This window comes from Podarcis melisellensis (assembly GCF_964234715.1).
Source record: "Podarcis melisellensis genome assembly, chromosome: 3".
Taxonomy (NCBI): domain Eukaryota; kingdom Metazoa; phylum Chordata; class Lepidosauria; order Squamata; family Lacertidae; genus Podarcis; species Podarcis melisellensis.
The window spans coordinates 56,341,985-56,358,647 of NC_138530.1; the positions used below are offsets into that span (position 1 = coordinate 56,341,985).

The 16,663-nt window shown below is 38.2% G+C and overlaps 1 protein-coding gene across 1 annotated transcript in view; it reads right to left on the reverse strand.

Annotated features, from left to right (window-relative positions):
* MTHFD1L (methylenetetrahydrofolate dehydrogenase (NADP+ dependent) 1 like) overlaps nt 1–16,663 on the reverse strand; it is a 103,171-nt gene that overhangs the window by 64,747 nt on the left and 21,761 nt on the right. Inside the window, exons 11-18 of the mRNA XM_081905151.1 lie at nt 14,173–14,346; nt 9,817–9,953; nt 9,264–9,310; nt 8,529–8,636; nt 7,378–7,452; nt 4,663–4,765; nt 3,007–3,083; nt 1,372–1,512 (exon numbers count right to left, since the gene is read on the reverse strand). Coding sequence (XP_081761277.1) covers nt 1,372–1,512; nt 3,007–3,083; nt 4,663–4,765; nt 7,378–7,452; nt 8,529–8,636; nt 9,264–9,310; nt 9,817–9,953; nt 14,173–14,346 — 862 coding nt within the window. The remainder of the gene's footprint in view (nt 1–1,371; nt 1,513–3,006; nt 3,084–4,662; nt 4,766–7,377; nt 7,453–8,528; nt 8,637–9,263; nt 9,311–9,816; nt 9,954–14,172; nt 14,347–16,663) is intronic.

Genomic DNA, 16,663 nt, shown 5'->3' on the forward strand with positions numbered 1-16,663 from the left:
ATTTGGACATTTATATCCTGCCCTTTCTATGATAAAATCACACTTAAGGCAGGTTACAGATAAAATTAAAAACAATCTTAATAAAAAAACCCAAAACAAACAGCAGTGGAAACAGCATCATGAAGCATCACTTTCTAAACTTGTTCTATTCTCTTAGCCCATTTATCAAGGAGAGCATGCAGAGATGCTGGCATGTAGTCATATGCATATAACCTGATTATCTTTGCAAAGGTCTGTGATTAACAGCAGGGGTGGCCAAATGCTCACCTTCCAAGTATCTCTGTCTGTACCCTCTCCTCCAGGCCACACCCTTCACTAGTCTTGCTTTGCTTGGCTGGAACTCTGACACTGCCTCTTACGTGCTTTGATGGAGAACAGAGAGTGGTGTGTGACCATATACATAAACTAGTAAAGGTAAAGTTAAAGGTAAAGGGACCCCTGATTATTAGGTCCAGTCGTGGACAACTCTGGGGTTGCGGCGTTCATCTCGTGCTATAGGCCGAGGGAGACGGCGTACAGAATCCAGGTCATGGGGCCAGTATGACAGAGCCGCTTCTGGCAAACCAGAGCAGCGCGCGGAAACGCCGTTTACCTTCCCGCACTTATCTACTTGCACTTTGACGTGCTTTCAAACTGCTAGGTTGGCAGAAGCAGCGGGAGCTTACCCTGTCACGAGGATTCGAACTGCCGACCTTCTGATCGGCAAGCCCTAGGCTCTGTGGTTTAACCCACAGCGCCACCCGTGTCCCATACATAAACTAGCCATCTGTAAAAAATTAACTGCTCTGTCCACTTTTGCTTCTGGCCCCTCCCACTACTGGAATGTGACCTCCCGAAGATTGTCCAGAGGGGAATGTGGCTCTGGGGCTGAAAAAAGGTTCCTCTCTCAGTTTAGAGTATTGATCCAACATAGCATTATAAAGGGGAACGAAACAAGACATCTCTAACCCCTCACAGGGACATATAATTAGAACAAAGCTGCAGCTCTTCCTGAATCAGGCTGGTGTGATGGGACAAGTGGGAAAGCTATCAACCTGCCCTGGTTCTACGTGAATTAATAAAAATCCTTTGCTAAAGTGAATTAATCCTACTATATTTTGCTGGCAAAGGTGAAGAAGGTGAACAGTCTCTCTTTTCCTGAAAACTTTTGCCCGTCTGCCAGTCTGTTGCTGCCCACCTTTTGAAAACCACCGATATAGGTGGGATGAGTTGTTAGAAACAGAAAATAACCCACAGTTTTGACCAAATTTGACTCTTCTGGCCATAAGGTGCACCCCAGATACACACTGTCCCTGAATGTGGATTTTTATAAGAGCTGCATTGTGTCTCAATAAGCAAAAGTAATAAGAAGAATGCTGAGGTGATCCATACCAAATCCTCTGCTGTCACTGGTTGTCCTTTTTTGTCGTTAGCAACGACAATTTTCCCCATTCTTTCTTTCATATCTGACAGACCACTGGCCAGCGCTAGGATTGCCATGATTTCACTTGCAACAGCTATATCAAACTGAGTCTGTAAAAAGAAAAGTACAAGTTTATGAAACAAGAGACACCTGGAGTTCTAATCCATAGCTGGGAATCTGATGAACGCCACCTTGAGTTCCACCACGGAAGAAAGGTGGGCTACAAATGAAAGCAATAAAAGAAGATGGCATACCACCAGTGGGCAAAGCTGATAAGGATCAGCACAGAACATGGATAAAAGAACATGGATAGTCGCCATCCGAGTTTGACTGTATACAGATGAGCTCTGTGGCTTGAGCACATAGCCACTTCATTCACTTGCATGAGCCAGCAAACTAGTTTCATGTGAACTTGAAAACTAAGGTTAACAGCTTTGGAACAAGACAGGGTGTTAAGACTTAATACTGGCTTATTGTTTTTCATTTTTAACCTTTCTGCTTTTAAATTGTATTAAACTTTTAATGCTTTTATCGTATGGTTTTTAAAAAATCTTCTTAATGCTGTAAACCACTTCCTGATAGGCTTTGTGATCTAGTGGTATATAAATACTTTTATAAATAAATAAATAAATAAATAAATAAATAAATAAATAAAGCCATTGATACTATTTACTTGGTTCAGGTGGACTGGAAAGTTATAGTTAATTGAAGAGTTCTTGGTTTGTCCACCAGCTCATGCAAAGAGAGGAGCAAAGCAGCTGCATCCACGTTCACAAGATTTGTTCATACCTCCGCTCATTAAACTGGAATTTGATTATCCAAAAGCAGCTTTTATCTGGACAAGTTCTTAAAAAGATTGACAAATGGCATCCTGTAAGGCTGTGAGAAGGCTGTTCTCTTCAGGCTCAGCCCATGCTGTTAAACCCAACATTGTCATCTCCCTCCATAGCTGCTCAGATCTCTAGGGAAGTGTACGTAAAAAAAACTTGAGCTTGTTTTGTGACACTTCATCCAGAATAACTGCCCTCTGTCTTCCACATTATACTTGAAGTAGATTATATTTTCCATCTGGTAAACTTTCGCTTAGATCTAACATATTAAATATGGCTACTGTTTAGAAGTAGGCTTGCCAAATGCAATGCTCACTGTTTAGTAATGTCACAACAAAGACAGTGTGCCTGAAAAAACAACAATGAACTTGGCTTATCAGCAGAGTTACAATCTTTAGGACACTTCTCAAATATTGATATTACATTGTTCTGTTTTTTAATGAGATTTAGACTACATTTCTATGGAAACTTACTAGCATGTATCCCCTTTGGATGCAGGGGGGACTTACATGCAAGTAAATATACATATTTATTTATTGATGTATTTTCCCCATACATCAATGCAATGTTGATCACCATACTTGATAACTACATGAAAACTATTGCTTTAGAATCACTACTATACACTAAGCCAAGATTAGCTGCAAATTAATTCATATCTAAAACCATTAAGCAACCAGTTCTTCAACAATTTATTAAAAATATATTAGTAAGGAAACATTTTTAATGATAAAAAGAAATGTCTTCTCCAAACACAGTCAGAACTTTACCTACCTGACGAGAAAATCCTTTTTCTGTACTTGCTTGTCCAACTGTTATTTTTCTAAGAAATCGATCGTTTGTATCTACCACTGAAAGGGGGGAAAAAAAGAGAGAAGGAACTATTTCTACATCTTATCCTGTTAATGTGATACATAAAAACAGTTATTTTTAAATGTGTGCATCTTCTCCTGTGTAACAAATCTAACACTTCTTTATAAGACTGGAAGCTCTGCAGCATGGCAGAATATTGTGAAAGCCTCATGATGGTTCAGGTTTGCTGCAAACTTTCAGGTAGGGCTAGAGCAATGGTGATGTCACCTTATCACAACACATTCTGCTACAGAGATTGCTCCTTCTGATTGGCAAAATACGATTCTGGCTTTTGTTAGGAAACTCCTCCTTTACTTCAAGTTGTCAACACTCTAAAATGGATGTAAGACCAGAAGATACTTCCAGAAAGATGCTTTGTAAAAACTGAAAATTAGGATGTGAAACAAGAATGTCTATAATATTTTCTACACCCAATCAGTATGTTCAATATACTTTTAAGTATTAATGTTCAGTTCAGAGCATGATATAAAAGCTTTAAAAATCTCAAAAGATTTAAACAACTTCTGATTACTCTTACTGTATATTGTTTATTAGACAAATACCATCTGAATAATCCAGATTATGCTTTGAAAACAGACATGAGGGATGTTGGGAATGTGTATATAATCTGAAGAATTTAAACAACTACATACTTACTAAAGTATGAACAGAAACATGAAAAGGAAAATGTTAGGGGCTTACAAGAAATGCATATTCTTATCTAGTTGAAAAGATGCAGCTGGTTTTCTACTGCTACTTAAAATGTAGAAATTTAAGGGAAGACACTTTTTAAAAAACAATACATTTGACAACGTCCATGTCCAATGGCAAGGGTCAAAAAAGCATGGTACTACCTACAAACAAAGTTTAAATAGGTTATCTGCAACCAGACTATCACCAAATCATTTTGTTTAAAACTCCATTGTTTCGAATCACTACCCTGCTGAATGTATGGATGCCAGGAGGCATAGTCAGTAGGTACAGCAGTGGGTTGTAGCCAACAAGGGGGGGGTCCTGAAAGACTACCAAGCTGCTGGTGTCTACTTCCAACACCATCCTTTCACCAAGTCCTATGGCAGGGAAGGAAAGGGTGTGGTTTGTCTTCCTTTGGGCTAGGCTCTTTTTGCCTCTTGCAGGAGATTATTCTGCAAGTATTCTGCAAGGAGAAGGCAAATCCCCAGCCTTTATTTTGGACTTTTGCAGAAAGCACAAACAATCTGGATTCCTAGAATCACAGCTTTAAAGACATTTTGGGATTCCAGGATATTAAAAGAAAGAAAAACCAAAGAAAAAACAATGGCATTTTCTAGCTTGCTACAAGGGATATTTCTTCCATTCTCCACATTAGAAATAAAAAGAACATACAGAAAAATCATGGCCATGTTTATTTAGAAATCTGTTTTTTTCTGGCAACAGTCCAAGGGCATAAATAATAGCCTATAATAGTTGTGCCTGCTATTATCAAGAAAACTTAGTTCAGTTTATATTTTCACAAGCATCTGGCCCACTATGGCACAATATGCACTAGATAGACTTTTGCTTTTATCCAGCAGGCTCCTCTTATATTCTGACACCTACCTCTTTGCCATGTTATTGTGGATGTGTCTATGTCTAGTCTTGCAAATCTGCTAATCTCATCATCTGTTAATGAGCCAGGATCCGTTTTTGTTATTCCCAGCCTCTAGAAAAAGAAAGCAAAAAGAAGAAAAATGATACATGAGGAAGATTGCTGCTTGAAAAAGCTACATAAACACCTACTCAGTTCTAAAACCCACCACAGTACATGCTGTGGCCAATTCAAGCCACAATGGTGTGTGCTGAAGAGGTCACATGACCAGCTCACAAATGCTAAGCTCAATGGAGATTGGGTTTCAGCTCATCACTGCAAAGGCCAGCTGACATCCAGTTATATTTTTTAGTTGAAGTCCATAGTGAAGGAGCTTTGTGCAGCAGATTATATGCAACCTTGTTTCTAATTCTCTTGTGAAACTGTCCATAAGGCCTAAGAACTATTGACCAGAAGTAGCCACATACAACTGAAGGTGATATTACTCTCTGTCCAATACTGATCAATCAGGACCTTGTTTGCTTGAAGGGAATATTTCTCTCCAGTTGAATTCAGACACCTTTTATGATATCACAATGCTACTTGTATACAATTTTTTCCTTCATAATGAAAAGCTCATCTCAGGGCTCATTGTTATTATTGGAGTTGGACTCTTTTAATAAAAAAGAGCTAAGGCATTACCCTTTTAAACTATTATCCTAAAATATATATATTCAATTCCTTTGCTTTAGCAGACCTTCCGGTCCAAAAAATTGGCCTCAGCAACATCTCCAATTAGCCTTACTATTTCTACCCTTTATTGGCCTCAGCAACATCTCCAATTAGCCTTACTATTTCTACCCTTTATTCTGTAAGAACTAGAGAGTCACAATTCAAAAGCTGGAAACAAAAAGGGCTACAAACAATAAGAGACCTCTGTAGGGAAAGAAAACCTATTACTGGAGTAAAAATAAAAGCACAATTAGGTAACCTTGAAACAAATTGATGGTTCATACACGAAATTATAGATTTCTCTCTAACCCAACAATATTGTTTCCAGCCACCAGAGCGTTAAAACCTATTGAACGACTAATTTTAAATTCTATCTACGCACCCAAAAATTTACTCTGAAATATCTACAAGATTATCTGTGATGTGATGACAGGGGATCTAATCTCCTTAAAATCTATATGGAAAACAGATTTACTCAGTGAAATTGATAATGCAGACTGGCAAAAACTTTGGAGGGAAAAATCTTTTAAGTCAGTGTCAGCTAAAATGAGAGAAAATAGTTTAAAACAATTCACAGATGCCACCACACACCTGTAAAATGCCACAGTTTAAGCTCTCATTCAAGTCCTTTTTGTTGGAGAGGATGTCAACATTTAGGTTCATATTTCCATATGTGGTGGGAATGCAAACCTGGACATTTACTTTGGAAAATGGTATTTATTATGGAACAGGTATGCAACCTGATCTGAGGCTAGGTTTATTAAATCTGTTTATAGATGGCTATAAGAATTTACTGTTTAAGGACCTGTTAATCTTTTCATGTCTGCAACTAGAAATACATTAACACAATACTGGAAAACAGCTACTAACTTTAACTTTAGAGACATGATGGGATAGACTATGGAACATAGCTCTTATGGAAAAAGCAGAAAAGCATCAACCAGAAGAGCACTAATGAGTGCAAAGTCCAAATAATATTTTGAAACTGTATGCTACATATTTAATCAGCACACTGGAAAGGTGAATGTTATTCCCCTACAACCAGCTAACCATGGCTCACACTGGGACAAACTTTTAAGACTCCTAGCTGCTACAATAAACTCTAAAGTGTCATAAAATCTGCTTAATGTTTGACTTTGTACATGCATGGGAATGTTTCTTGAGGGGTGGGGGTTATATGGAGATTGTTTGTTACATGTATTTTTAGAAACTGAAAGTTAAAAAAGTACAAATACACATTTTTTTAAAAGTCAATGACAGTTTAGAATTTGAAAAGCATTGGGCTACATTGCCATTGCCACCCAGCGATAACAGGAGACACAGACTGGTGTCATATACTGACTGGGGTCACTTTCCTTATGATCACCTGTTTTGGGGAAACTGGTATCTGTTGCAAGCACAGTTTCGAAGCGCCCTAAGTAGTGCTATTTGCAGGTTTCTCCAGACCCATAAAAGACTCCAAAGCACAGAGATAGTTCATTGGGGCTGATGGAAGGCAGAAGGTAGTTTCCAAACAACCAGGTTGCTTCACTCACCACCAAAGTCACTTAGATGCTGCCTAGTGGGAGTTTGACTAGTTTGTCTAATTGGATACATTTTCAACACACTCCAGCAGTGCACTCCTATGTGTGTTTACTCAGGAAAAGCCCCTCTAGGTTCAAGAGGCCTTACCCCCAGATAAAGGTACACTGGATTGCAACTTAAAAGCTGAGACACTTTCTATAAACTGTGACAATCTCACTTACTGAATATGTGATAAAGTTGAAATCATATAATGCCTTCCTGCAGAGACAACACAATTCTATCTGACTACATAAATCACTATGAGATGGAGACAAATGATTGATTCATTTAAACCTATATTTGTTTGGGGACCTTTTGACCTTATTAGTTAAAAAATAGGAAACTCTAATTATTATAAGCCAAATCAGTTTAAATTCATTATTTTTTTAAGAGACCCAAGGTCTTCTAAAAGAATCCATAAAATATTACTGAAAGTTTAAAAGGCCACTTACTTTCAGGCGTGCAAGCTGAATGGCTGAAAATTTCCTCTCTCCATGAACTAATGGAACCAATCTATTATATAAGGCCTGCAAAGAACATACAGTATAATGAAAATCAGAAGGCAAAGTGCCAGTCCCCCATCAAGGATCATAAAGTGCAGTCCTGATTCTGCTAATAACTGAGCATGCATTTTCCAATTCTATTCCAAATTGGTCTCCACCCATTACAGCTTCTGAGACATTCTTCTTCCCATTTAAAGGGCAATTGATACAAAATTAACAACTATCATAACCAGCGAAATGTCTTTCATCTGCTCAGGAAAGAGGGTTTGCATATTGCGAGTAATTCCATCACACAGAGCCCATGCCGCACTTCCTTTGGGATTACTGGCCTTAGGGAAGGACTTTAGAGCTCCACTCAGCAGAACAACAAGGTTCCCCAAGCATGGCAGTATTGGCTCACCACATTTTGAAGTAAATACATATTACAATCTAAAAACAAGGGCTCCCATAAGGCCACAAAGGTTCTGCAATTATCAGATGGCACTGCTCATTAGGATCCTTATCAGTATGGACTAAACACTTAGTTTCTGGGACAGAAGACGAGAGTTCCCTTAACTACTGCCATGCCCTCAAGAACAGCATTTCCCTTCAAGAAGTGAATTACAACCTTTCCATTATAAAGGAGAATATAAAGGGGTATATATTTGGGAACACTCTTGGAATGCAACCTAAACCTCTTCTCTGGCAACCTCAAAAGCCCAGCACTGAGAATCCAAAATGCTGTTTTTGGTCCGTCTAGAACAGAGGTAGCCAGTGTGTTGCCCTCCAGGTGTTGCATTTCTACATCTCCCAGCATTTCTAACCATTGGCCGTGCTGGCTAGGGCTGATGGGAGTTGGAGTCCAGCAACATCTGGAGGACAGCATGTTAATTACCTCTGCTCCAAACTGCGACAAAAAGGCTGGCTCTGTATATAGATGAACCTTGAGTGGAAAAGGTCTCTAAATCCACTGGATTACACCAAAACATATACACAAATTATTAAATGGCCAATAATGAATTATTTAAAATGCTTTTAACTGCTGTGTTTTAGGAAATGCAGTATTCACAGTAACAATCAGATAACATTAGTGATGGAAATTATAAAACGGTTGGGTTTACCTTATCAGACTGAGTATTTTCATGCAGAATCCTTGCATCTATAGCAGCAGCCAGCAAATTATTTGCTGCAGTAATGGCATGAATATCTCCAGTTAAGTGAAGATTGAACTACAGATGAATTAAAAATGAGAAAAACATTCATTTTGAGCCGGCTGGTGAAACCCATCCAAGCCCTTTCACTTGTGGGATTAACAGTTCAGTTGAACAACTTTCAAATTGTCGTGGAAATATGATTAAATCATCATCATTGTAGCTGAAGAGATTTAATAGGCGAGAGAGGGTCTCAGTTCAGTGGATGATAGTTTATAGCCAACACAACTAAAGTACAGATGAATTAAGACGAGCTGGAAAATAAGTTTTAGCTAGGATGCAGCAACCTGCAATTTGATTCATATATTCATGCTTTTTTATTTATGATGTGAATGCTGAAGGACATAATATACTGTGTACTTCAAAATGATTGTGTGAACTTATATTGGAAACAGAATGCTGGGTGGATGGCTGGTCTCATGTTCCCATGAATTTCATAACACAATTGAGCAAAAGTGTCTCAAACCAAGACAAAAAGTACAGTATGAGAAAATTAATGGCATTACACAAGGGATGAAAGTTAATCTGCTGATTAAAGAGATTTCAAAGAAATGAGTATTTGTCTCTGTATGTATTTACTCTTTGACAACAGAAAGAGAGGAGCTAAAGACCATATTCAATGGTGTGAAGAAAATTTTAGCTTACCTCTTCCATTGGGATGACTTGAGCATATCCGCCCCCTGCTGCTCCACCTACGCAGCAAATGAAATGCTTATGTTACATTAGTAAAACTATTCTGAAGGAAGGCTTGAATAAACCATAAAAGAAGAAATGGAATGATGCAAAATTTTGAGTTTCTAATGAGATTCAGAAAACAAAGAGTATTCCACTAAGCATGGCCCACAAGTATGGATGGGAAATATTGAGATACATTTCAGAGGCAGCAAACTGAAAGTGTGGATGTGTGGGTAAAAATGCACAAAAGTACACACTGAAAAGTCTACCCACATACACATTGACACCCCGGTGTGGAAACAGTCTCAGCTGTGTATCTATGAAATAGATAATCACCCACATGATAAAGCTGTGTGCATATCTTGAAAGTCTACAAAAATTGTTATGCACCATACTCTCTGGACATGCCTTTAAAATCAAAGAAAAAGAACAACTCTTAAACACACGAATATTTCACCAGGTTTCCTTTAGCCAAAACAGTCCAGTAGCTATATTATACTGTATAATATGAAAGAATGAGTACCTTTAACACCAAATGTAGGTCCTTGAGAAGGCTGCCTCAGACAGGCAAAGGAATTTACTTTAAGGTGGGCTGTCAGAGCCTGAACGAGGCCAATTGTCACAGTGCTCTTTCCTTCTCCAAGTGGGGTTGGTGTAATCCTAACAACACGGGAGGATCAAATGTATAAAATCAATAGGCCTGCTGACATCGGTTTTACTATGAGTATGGAAAAGCTACCAATGCAAGCCAAATAAAAATTAACAGTATAATCAATTTCAACTAAACGATGCTATTATAAAACAGGCAATTTACATCTGTTACACTAACTTTGGTTGACATCCCATGGTATCAGCCTCCTTGTGGAACAGGCTTCCACTCCTGCCGTGGGACTTTGTCCTCCTTTCCTTCCCCCAGGGCCCTCATGTACTCCCAAAATCTGCTCAAGAGTTGGGAAACCCATTGGAGCAGATTTGGGGTGGTGCACAGGGCTACAGGAGGGAGGAGTGGAAGGGGAAGTTCTATTGCATCTGCTTGCATGATATTGGATATCACCCAAATGTCAATACCTCTTCTGTTAAAGCAACTGACTTAAGAACGGGGAAAACAAATTGTTTTGGCAACTGTTCTGAATACCTGGAACATACACTGAATTCGGTATAGATTTACATGCAAGACCAAAGCCTCTCCAACTTTCTTGAAAACTCATTCTTCAACATTTAAGGGGATATACAATGAATAGGCTTATCGAGTGTACCATTATTAAGTGAACCATTATTTCCTAACCGCTCCAAGCATGAATGAGAAGGGGGGCGGGGAATACATTTTGTACAAAAACCCACCACAAAAAACAAGCAGTGTGAATAATATGTTATAATAATAAATAAAGACGTGTTAGTAAAGTGCAAATAATAATACTTGCAAAACCCTAAATCTACACGAGCCCTTGGGAGTTTTTAAACAGAGGGGAAGTATATTCATATGCTATATAGGAGAAAGGAATAAGAACACTATTTGGCCTACCCTGCTCCCAACAATAAAGTAGAAAGAATATTTCTCCCATGTAGTTATATCCCATTGTTACAATTACAGCTGTGCAGCTGCATTCCTTATTTCAAGTTGTACATAGATACTTGCTAATCATGTTTGCCCTCAACAGCAGCTCTATTTTATCAAGGAACATCAGATATACAACCATCCAGATGTATGTTTTCCTAAAACATTTCAACTTTTAAAACAATTATCACAGACAGGGAAAGATAATCATACAGAATCAATTAAACAAATACCATATGAATTGAAATAAAATGTAACTAGGTATGGTTCTAGTAAGATTGATGGCAAGAGAACCACCATCGTATCCTTTTCTGATAGAGTTCAAATTTGAAAGTCTACAAGCTCAGTTTGAAGATAGTGGGATGCACACTTGAAACGGTAAGTATGTCACATTCTGAACCAACATACCTAGAAATTATGGTGCAACTGGAATCAATAAAGTAAACTGAGATCACAATGGTTTAACGAGAATGAGAATTCAGCTAAGTTCTGATAAAAAATGAAGTTATATGGGTGATATGAAACTATATTTTGTTCCATCTCCTAATACATCAATGCTTGGTTAATTTCTATTCTGTCTTTAAAAAAAACCCACCCTATATACACACACCTAAAGTTAAAGTATGATTAATGATTTTGAATTACCCTAGAAAGATTTCAAAACCGGCCAAACAATTCATCTGGGGCATCTCTCTCATCAGGCAGAGAAAATTCAAGTTAAAAACAAAACAAAATAAGATTACGTTTTCATTCACATCACTCCCACTCAGTTTCTAAGGGAAAAGCTTGCCAAGATATGCTATACTTAACTGTTTAAATCTGTGATACTTTAGTACTTGCAGTGAAATAAGTAGTTTATTAAAGGAATGTGACATTAAGGATTACATTTTCATTCCCAGGGACATACAAGTATTCATGCATATGCTAGCCAAAAGGGGTAACTCCTATAGCATGACCTCCTGAAGACTCTAGCTAGAAATCCACCTCTAATTAGAAACATCTTTCCTTCAGCATTCGAAACTATGCAAAAGGTCCAGCTGTCCTCTGTATGCTACGATCACTTCTGGTGAGAGATACAGTCTGTAATATTTGTTTTATAGATTACCATCTTTCAAAAAAATAATAATTGAGTATTTTGCCCCCATATTTGCTATGAAATAATGTGTTCTGTCTATTCTCTCTTACGCTGCAGCAGAACACAAACTCTCAAAGGCATAAAGCGTTTAACTATGATCACTGGTGCCAAGAGGACTGACCAGTTTTCTTTTCCAGCCCATCTAGTACCATGAAATATGTTGTTTGCCAGAAGCCAATCGTGGATTTTGAACCTGGAGGCTTGTTGATGTTGTGGATCCAGTTTGTGAACTATCAGCACCAAGGACCCAAACAGAAGTAGTGTTAAAATGCACATGTCTGTGGAAACGTGTCCAGAAATCTCTCCTTCCACTGGCACATGAGTAGGTATATAAAAAAGCACCATGGTGTAAATGTACGGTAAGTCCTAAGAGACATGACAGAAGTGGAGGCTAGATATGGGGCTATTTGCATCAGTAGCCACATAGCAGAACACGTAGTCTCATTCCATAATTTGGCCAAACAGAGAAATTGACTGGTATGCAAGAGCTACTTGTAACCTACTGAGTAACAGGGTCAATGAGAAAGCCTATTTTTTGTGAGCTATTATTTGAATGTTCTGTTACTTCAGACAGACAGTGAGAGCACAGTTCATGCTGTCCTGAATACTTATTAAGAAATAACCCTTTTCTGAAATACAATTGTTTCTACTGAATTCTTTGCTATCTGACAATGTGAGCTCATAGAATGTTGTCAAACTCCATCTGCTCTCTGTGGAAAAACACACACATTCTACTATATTTTAATTAAAAAACAATGAAACTTTCAAAGGGCATTCTCTCATTTTGTAAACTGGATATGTAAGGCAGTGGAGGACTAGAAAGTAGTTAATATAGTATTCTGAATCTATTAGGACACTTCAAAGGAGAATATGGAAATAAGTTGAATTCCTCTCACTTTTCCTTTGGTTTAAAACAGATTTGCCAAGGGCTGAATTTGAAAGAGGACCTTTCTAAAAATGGACTAGCAAGCTAAACTTAGCCTTTGGCAGTTTTTCTTTTACAATTCATATAGTCAGTGTCCTAAAATATTTTAACCTTTTAAAGAAGTGAAGCCTAGAAGAATCTCTCTCCTAACCCCATCACTAAACAGTGCAAAATAAATTATTCCTATTCTGCAATCACTTGCCCTAGATTTATTTTATTCATAAAACTATTTATTTACCATTTTAACATAACAAACATGAAAGCAGTTTACAGTAATATCTATATATAATAGAAACACATAAAAATTTAAAATCAGAAACCATCAATTTATATTTATGGGAAAATGTATTTTTAATGGCCAGCATAAACATGGTAGAATAACTGTTTTAAAAACAGGAAGCAGAGAACAGGAAGAAGATGGAGGGCTGTAAAAAGGGGAGATCCAAAGGATAGGTATTGGGGCCTGTGCTTTTTAACTTATTTATAAATTATCTAGAATTAGGGATGAGCAGTGAGGTAGCCAAATGATTACAAATTGTTCAGTTTGACAGTGGTATATAAGACTGTACATGGTAAGAAGAAAGATAAGTAAAAGTTTTTCTCTCATAATACTGGAACCTGGAGCTGAATGTTGAAAGGTTCAGGACAGACCAATGAAAGTACTTTTCACGCAGCATAGGAGGAAGGAAAAAATGGTGAAAATCATCTCTTTCTCCACTCCAATTTTTAGTTCATGGAAGTTCCACTGATTGAAAGAGCCTTCAAGCAAGACTCAAATGGATAGAACCCAATGTACTTAAAGCTACTTAGCAGAACAGTCATAATTCAGAGCAGTGAGACAGGATAGGTGGATTCATGGCTTAAAATGGAGAAAGGTGAAACTTATAAGACCACCACCTGGTATACTCCACTGAAAGTCTGAAAGCAGAACTGCATAGCATCTGCTGCTAATCCCCAGAATAATTGGAGATAAAATAAGCCCTGTGCTGATGTATATTCGCAAAGGGCTTATCAATTACATAGGGCATTTAAGATGGAAACAAATATTGTTATTTTAATTCCTTCTAAAAAAAAATTATACTTTTTCTTGAGTAGTTCCCCATCCCCATCCCTTTTTTTTTGCAAATATAAATGGACTACAAGGAGAGAGAGAGGGAGAATATTTTTAAGTGTTGTGGACTTAAAATCTGGAAAATACATATTAAATAAGTTGAAGTGCAAGTTGGGAGAGTTTAGTAAGAAAATGAAACAAAGTACTTCTTACCCAGCAACCAGCACATATTTTCCATCTGGTTGATCTTTTAACCTTTCCAGCAGGGACAGACGTACTTTGGCTTTGGTTTGGCCATAGATTTCAATTTCATCTGTAAGCAATCCTATCTCCCTAGCAAGGACATCAACAGCTTTTGGATTCTGTCCTCGGGAAATCTCAATATCACTGCAAAGGAAAACAAATTAGAGCCAGGAGATCTCTGTCAGCTTAGATGGTCATAAGCAAGGAGGCAGATGGCAGCAAAAAAATACTGAGAACAACAGAGTTACTATTGGCATGTCATGGTCCTCTCTTTCATTCATTTTATTTTGTGAACCACCCTGAGATCTACGATGAAGGGCAGTATATAGATTTAATTAACTGCAAACTTACACTGCAATCTTATGCATGTATGTTTACTCAAAGGTAAGCCCTGTGGGGCTTCCTCCAAATAAATGTGCATATGCCTGAGGTAAAATAAGTTATAAAACATTAATACTACTATTTTGGAAATGTCTTAATATATAGAGGTGGCTAAAACTAATTGTAAATGAAGGGCCAGAATTCAGTTGTAGCAATTATGGGGTCTGTGAAAGAGAGACAGGAAGAGTGTGAGAGAGTAAAAGAGAGAGAGAGGAGAGAGAGAGAGATGAGGATGATAATGATTTATTAAATTTATATACTGCCCTTCATCACAAGATCTCAGAGAAAGAGACGGAAGGAAGGAATTGAGGAAGGAAGGGGACTGAGTCACACACACACATATATATTTAATAATATTCTACTCTTTAGAAAAGCCCCTACAGTACAATGCTTTCACATTTCCTTAGGCATAAATCTCTTGGCTGATTGATATTTATAAAGGGAAACCCAGGGATTCATATATTTGAACTTGGGAGAGAGATGCTAACACACACACACACACACACACACACACAACTGCTGCTCCCCTATTAGGTAGTATAACTGGGCAGATACAAAGCAGATACCTAACCAAACAAGGGGGAAATGCGGTGGGGAGAACAACAAAAGGCAAAAACGAGCCAAGGCAAGGATATTGTATCTGTGTCAAGCTTCATAGAGAGCATACTGTAGTCAGGATAATGTGAATCGTATCAGTTGTGCTCGACATGGATACAAAGAAGAGCTTTGCTTGTCCAGAAGATTACAAGGCAATCTTCCATTTTTAGAAGGCATCGGACTACTGTAAATGTAAATGCTGCTGGGAGGAAAAAAGCTTCAAAGATTCACTAGGAGGCTTTTCCATCTCTGCTCCAAAATCATCTCAAGCCGTCTTCCCTTGCAGCAATCACTTTCATTCTGCCTGCCCTCAGCATGAGCTACTGCTATATGATGTTTCACATGAAAAAGCTGTGTGCTGGTAACAGCAGGATTCCAATGAACTGGTAGCAATAGATGGAATCATAATTGTTAACCTTCCAACACTGAATCCCTTCAACTTTGATGCAGGGCTCAAACTAGGTAAATGCTGGATGGCCAAGGTGCGTTGGAAAAGCCCTGAGCACTCTTCCTTCCTGGATCCTCAATGACAAACTCAACATATTATGAATACATTTAGCCCTGGCATATTTCATTTTAAAATATACATAGCTAGAAGGAGCTGTAGCAAGCTGAACTGGGATTGTGGGGGCAAGGAAGCATTAAGCTTTTGCACCCTCCCTCCCACCCCCCGGTTTGGAATTGCCTCCACACTTGGCATTCAAAATGGGAAGAAAGGCCCCATGGGTACCACTTGCTTTCTGCTTAGCACAGCTGGGGCCAGGTAAGGACTGAGTGACAGCACAAAAGCATCAGCAACAGTGTAACTTTGTTTTGGTCACCGTCACACTTCTTCACACGAGGCAAGATGCAGTTACGTCATGCACTGGCAAGCTCTTGGAAGTAGATATATTGCAAGTCAAGTATTTATGCCTAGCTGTTGCAGTCTGCAATGTTTGCCAGAGTGTTTTAGACAGCAAGTGTTACCAGATGTTAAATGTGTCGATGTATTCAAGAATAACTGCAATGTGCTCTTTCAGGATTCAGTCGCCCCCACTATCCTCTGCACCGATACACTGAAGTGAAAATGGACCGATGCTGCAGAGTTGGTTTAGCCAAGCAGGTATGTGCCTCATGGGAGCCCCATGCAAGAACATGACTGAAGCACAACAAATATGCAGAGAGCTTGCACCTACTTTAAGAATTTTATTATTGAGTATTTTGGGGAGGAAACCCTGCAGATGTTACAGTAATATTTTGGAAATAACTCTAATTAATACTCGGAGTTCAGAGAGAGCCTAACACAGATGTTCACAGTTTCAATTTGCATGTTGCTTTCTTGTCACTTTTCAATGAATGACTCATCTGCTTTACTATAATACAGCATATTATTGAATGAGCATACTTTATATCTTCCATCTGTCCACCAATGTTTCATTTGTGTGTAAAATAAATAGTTATGTAGTTCCAATAACCAAACAGAAATCCTACAAATTATAAAATG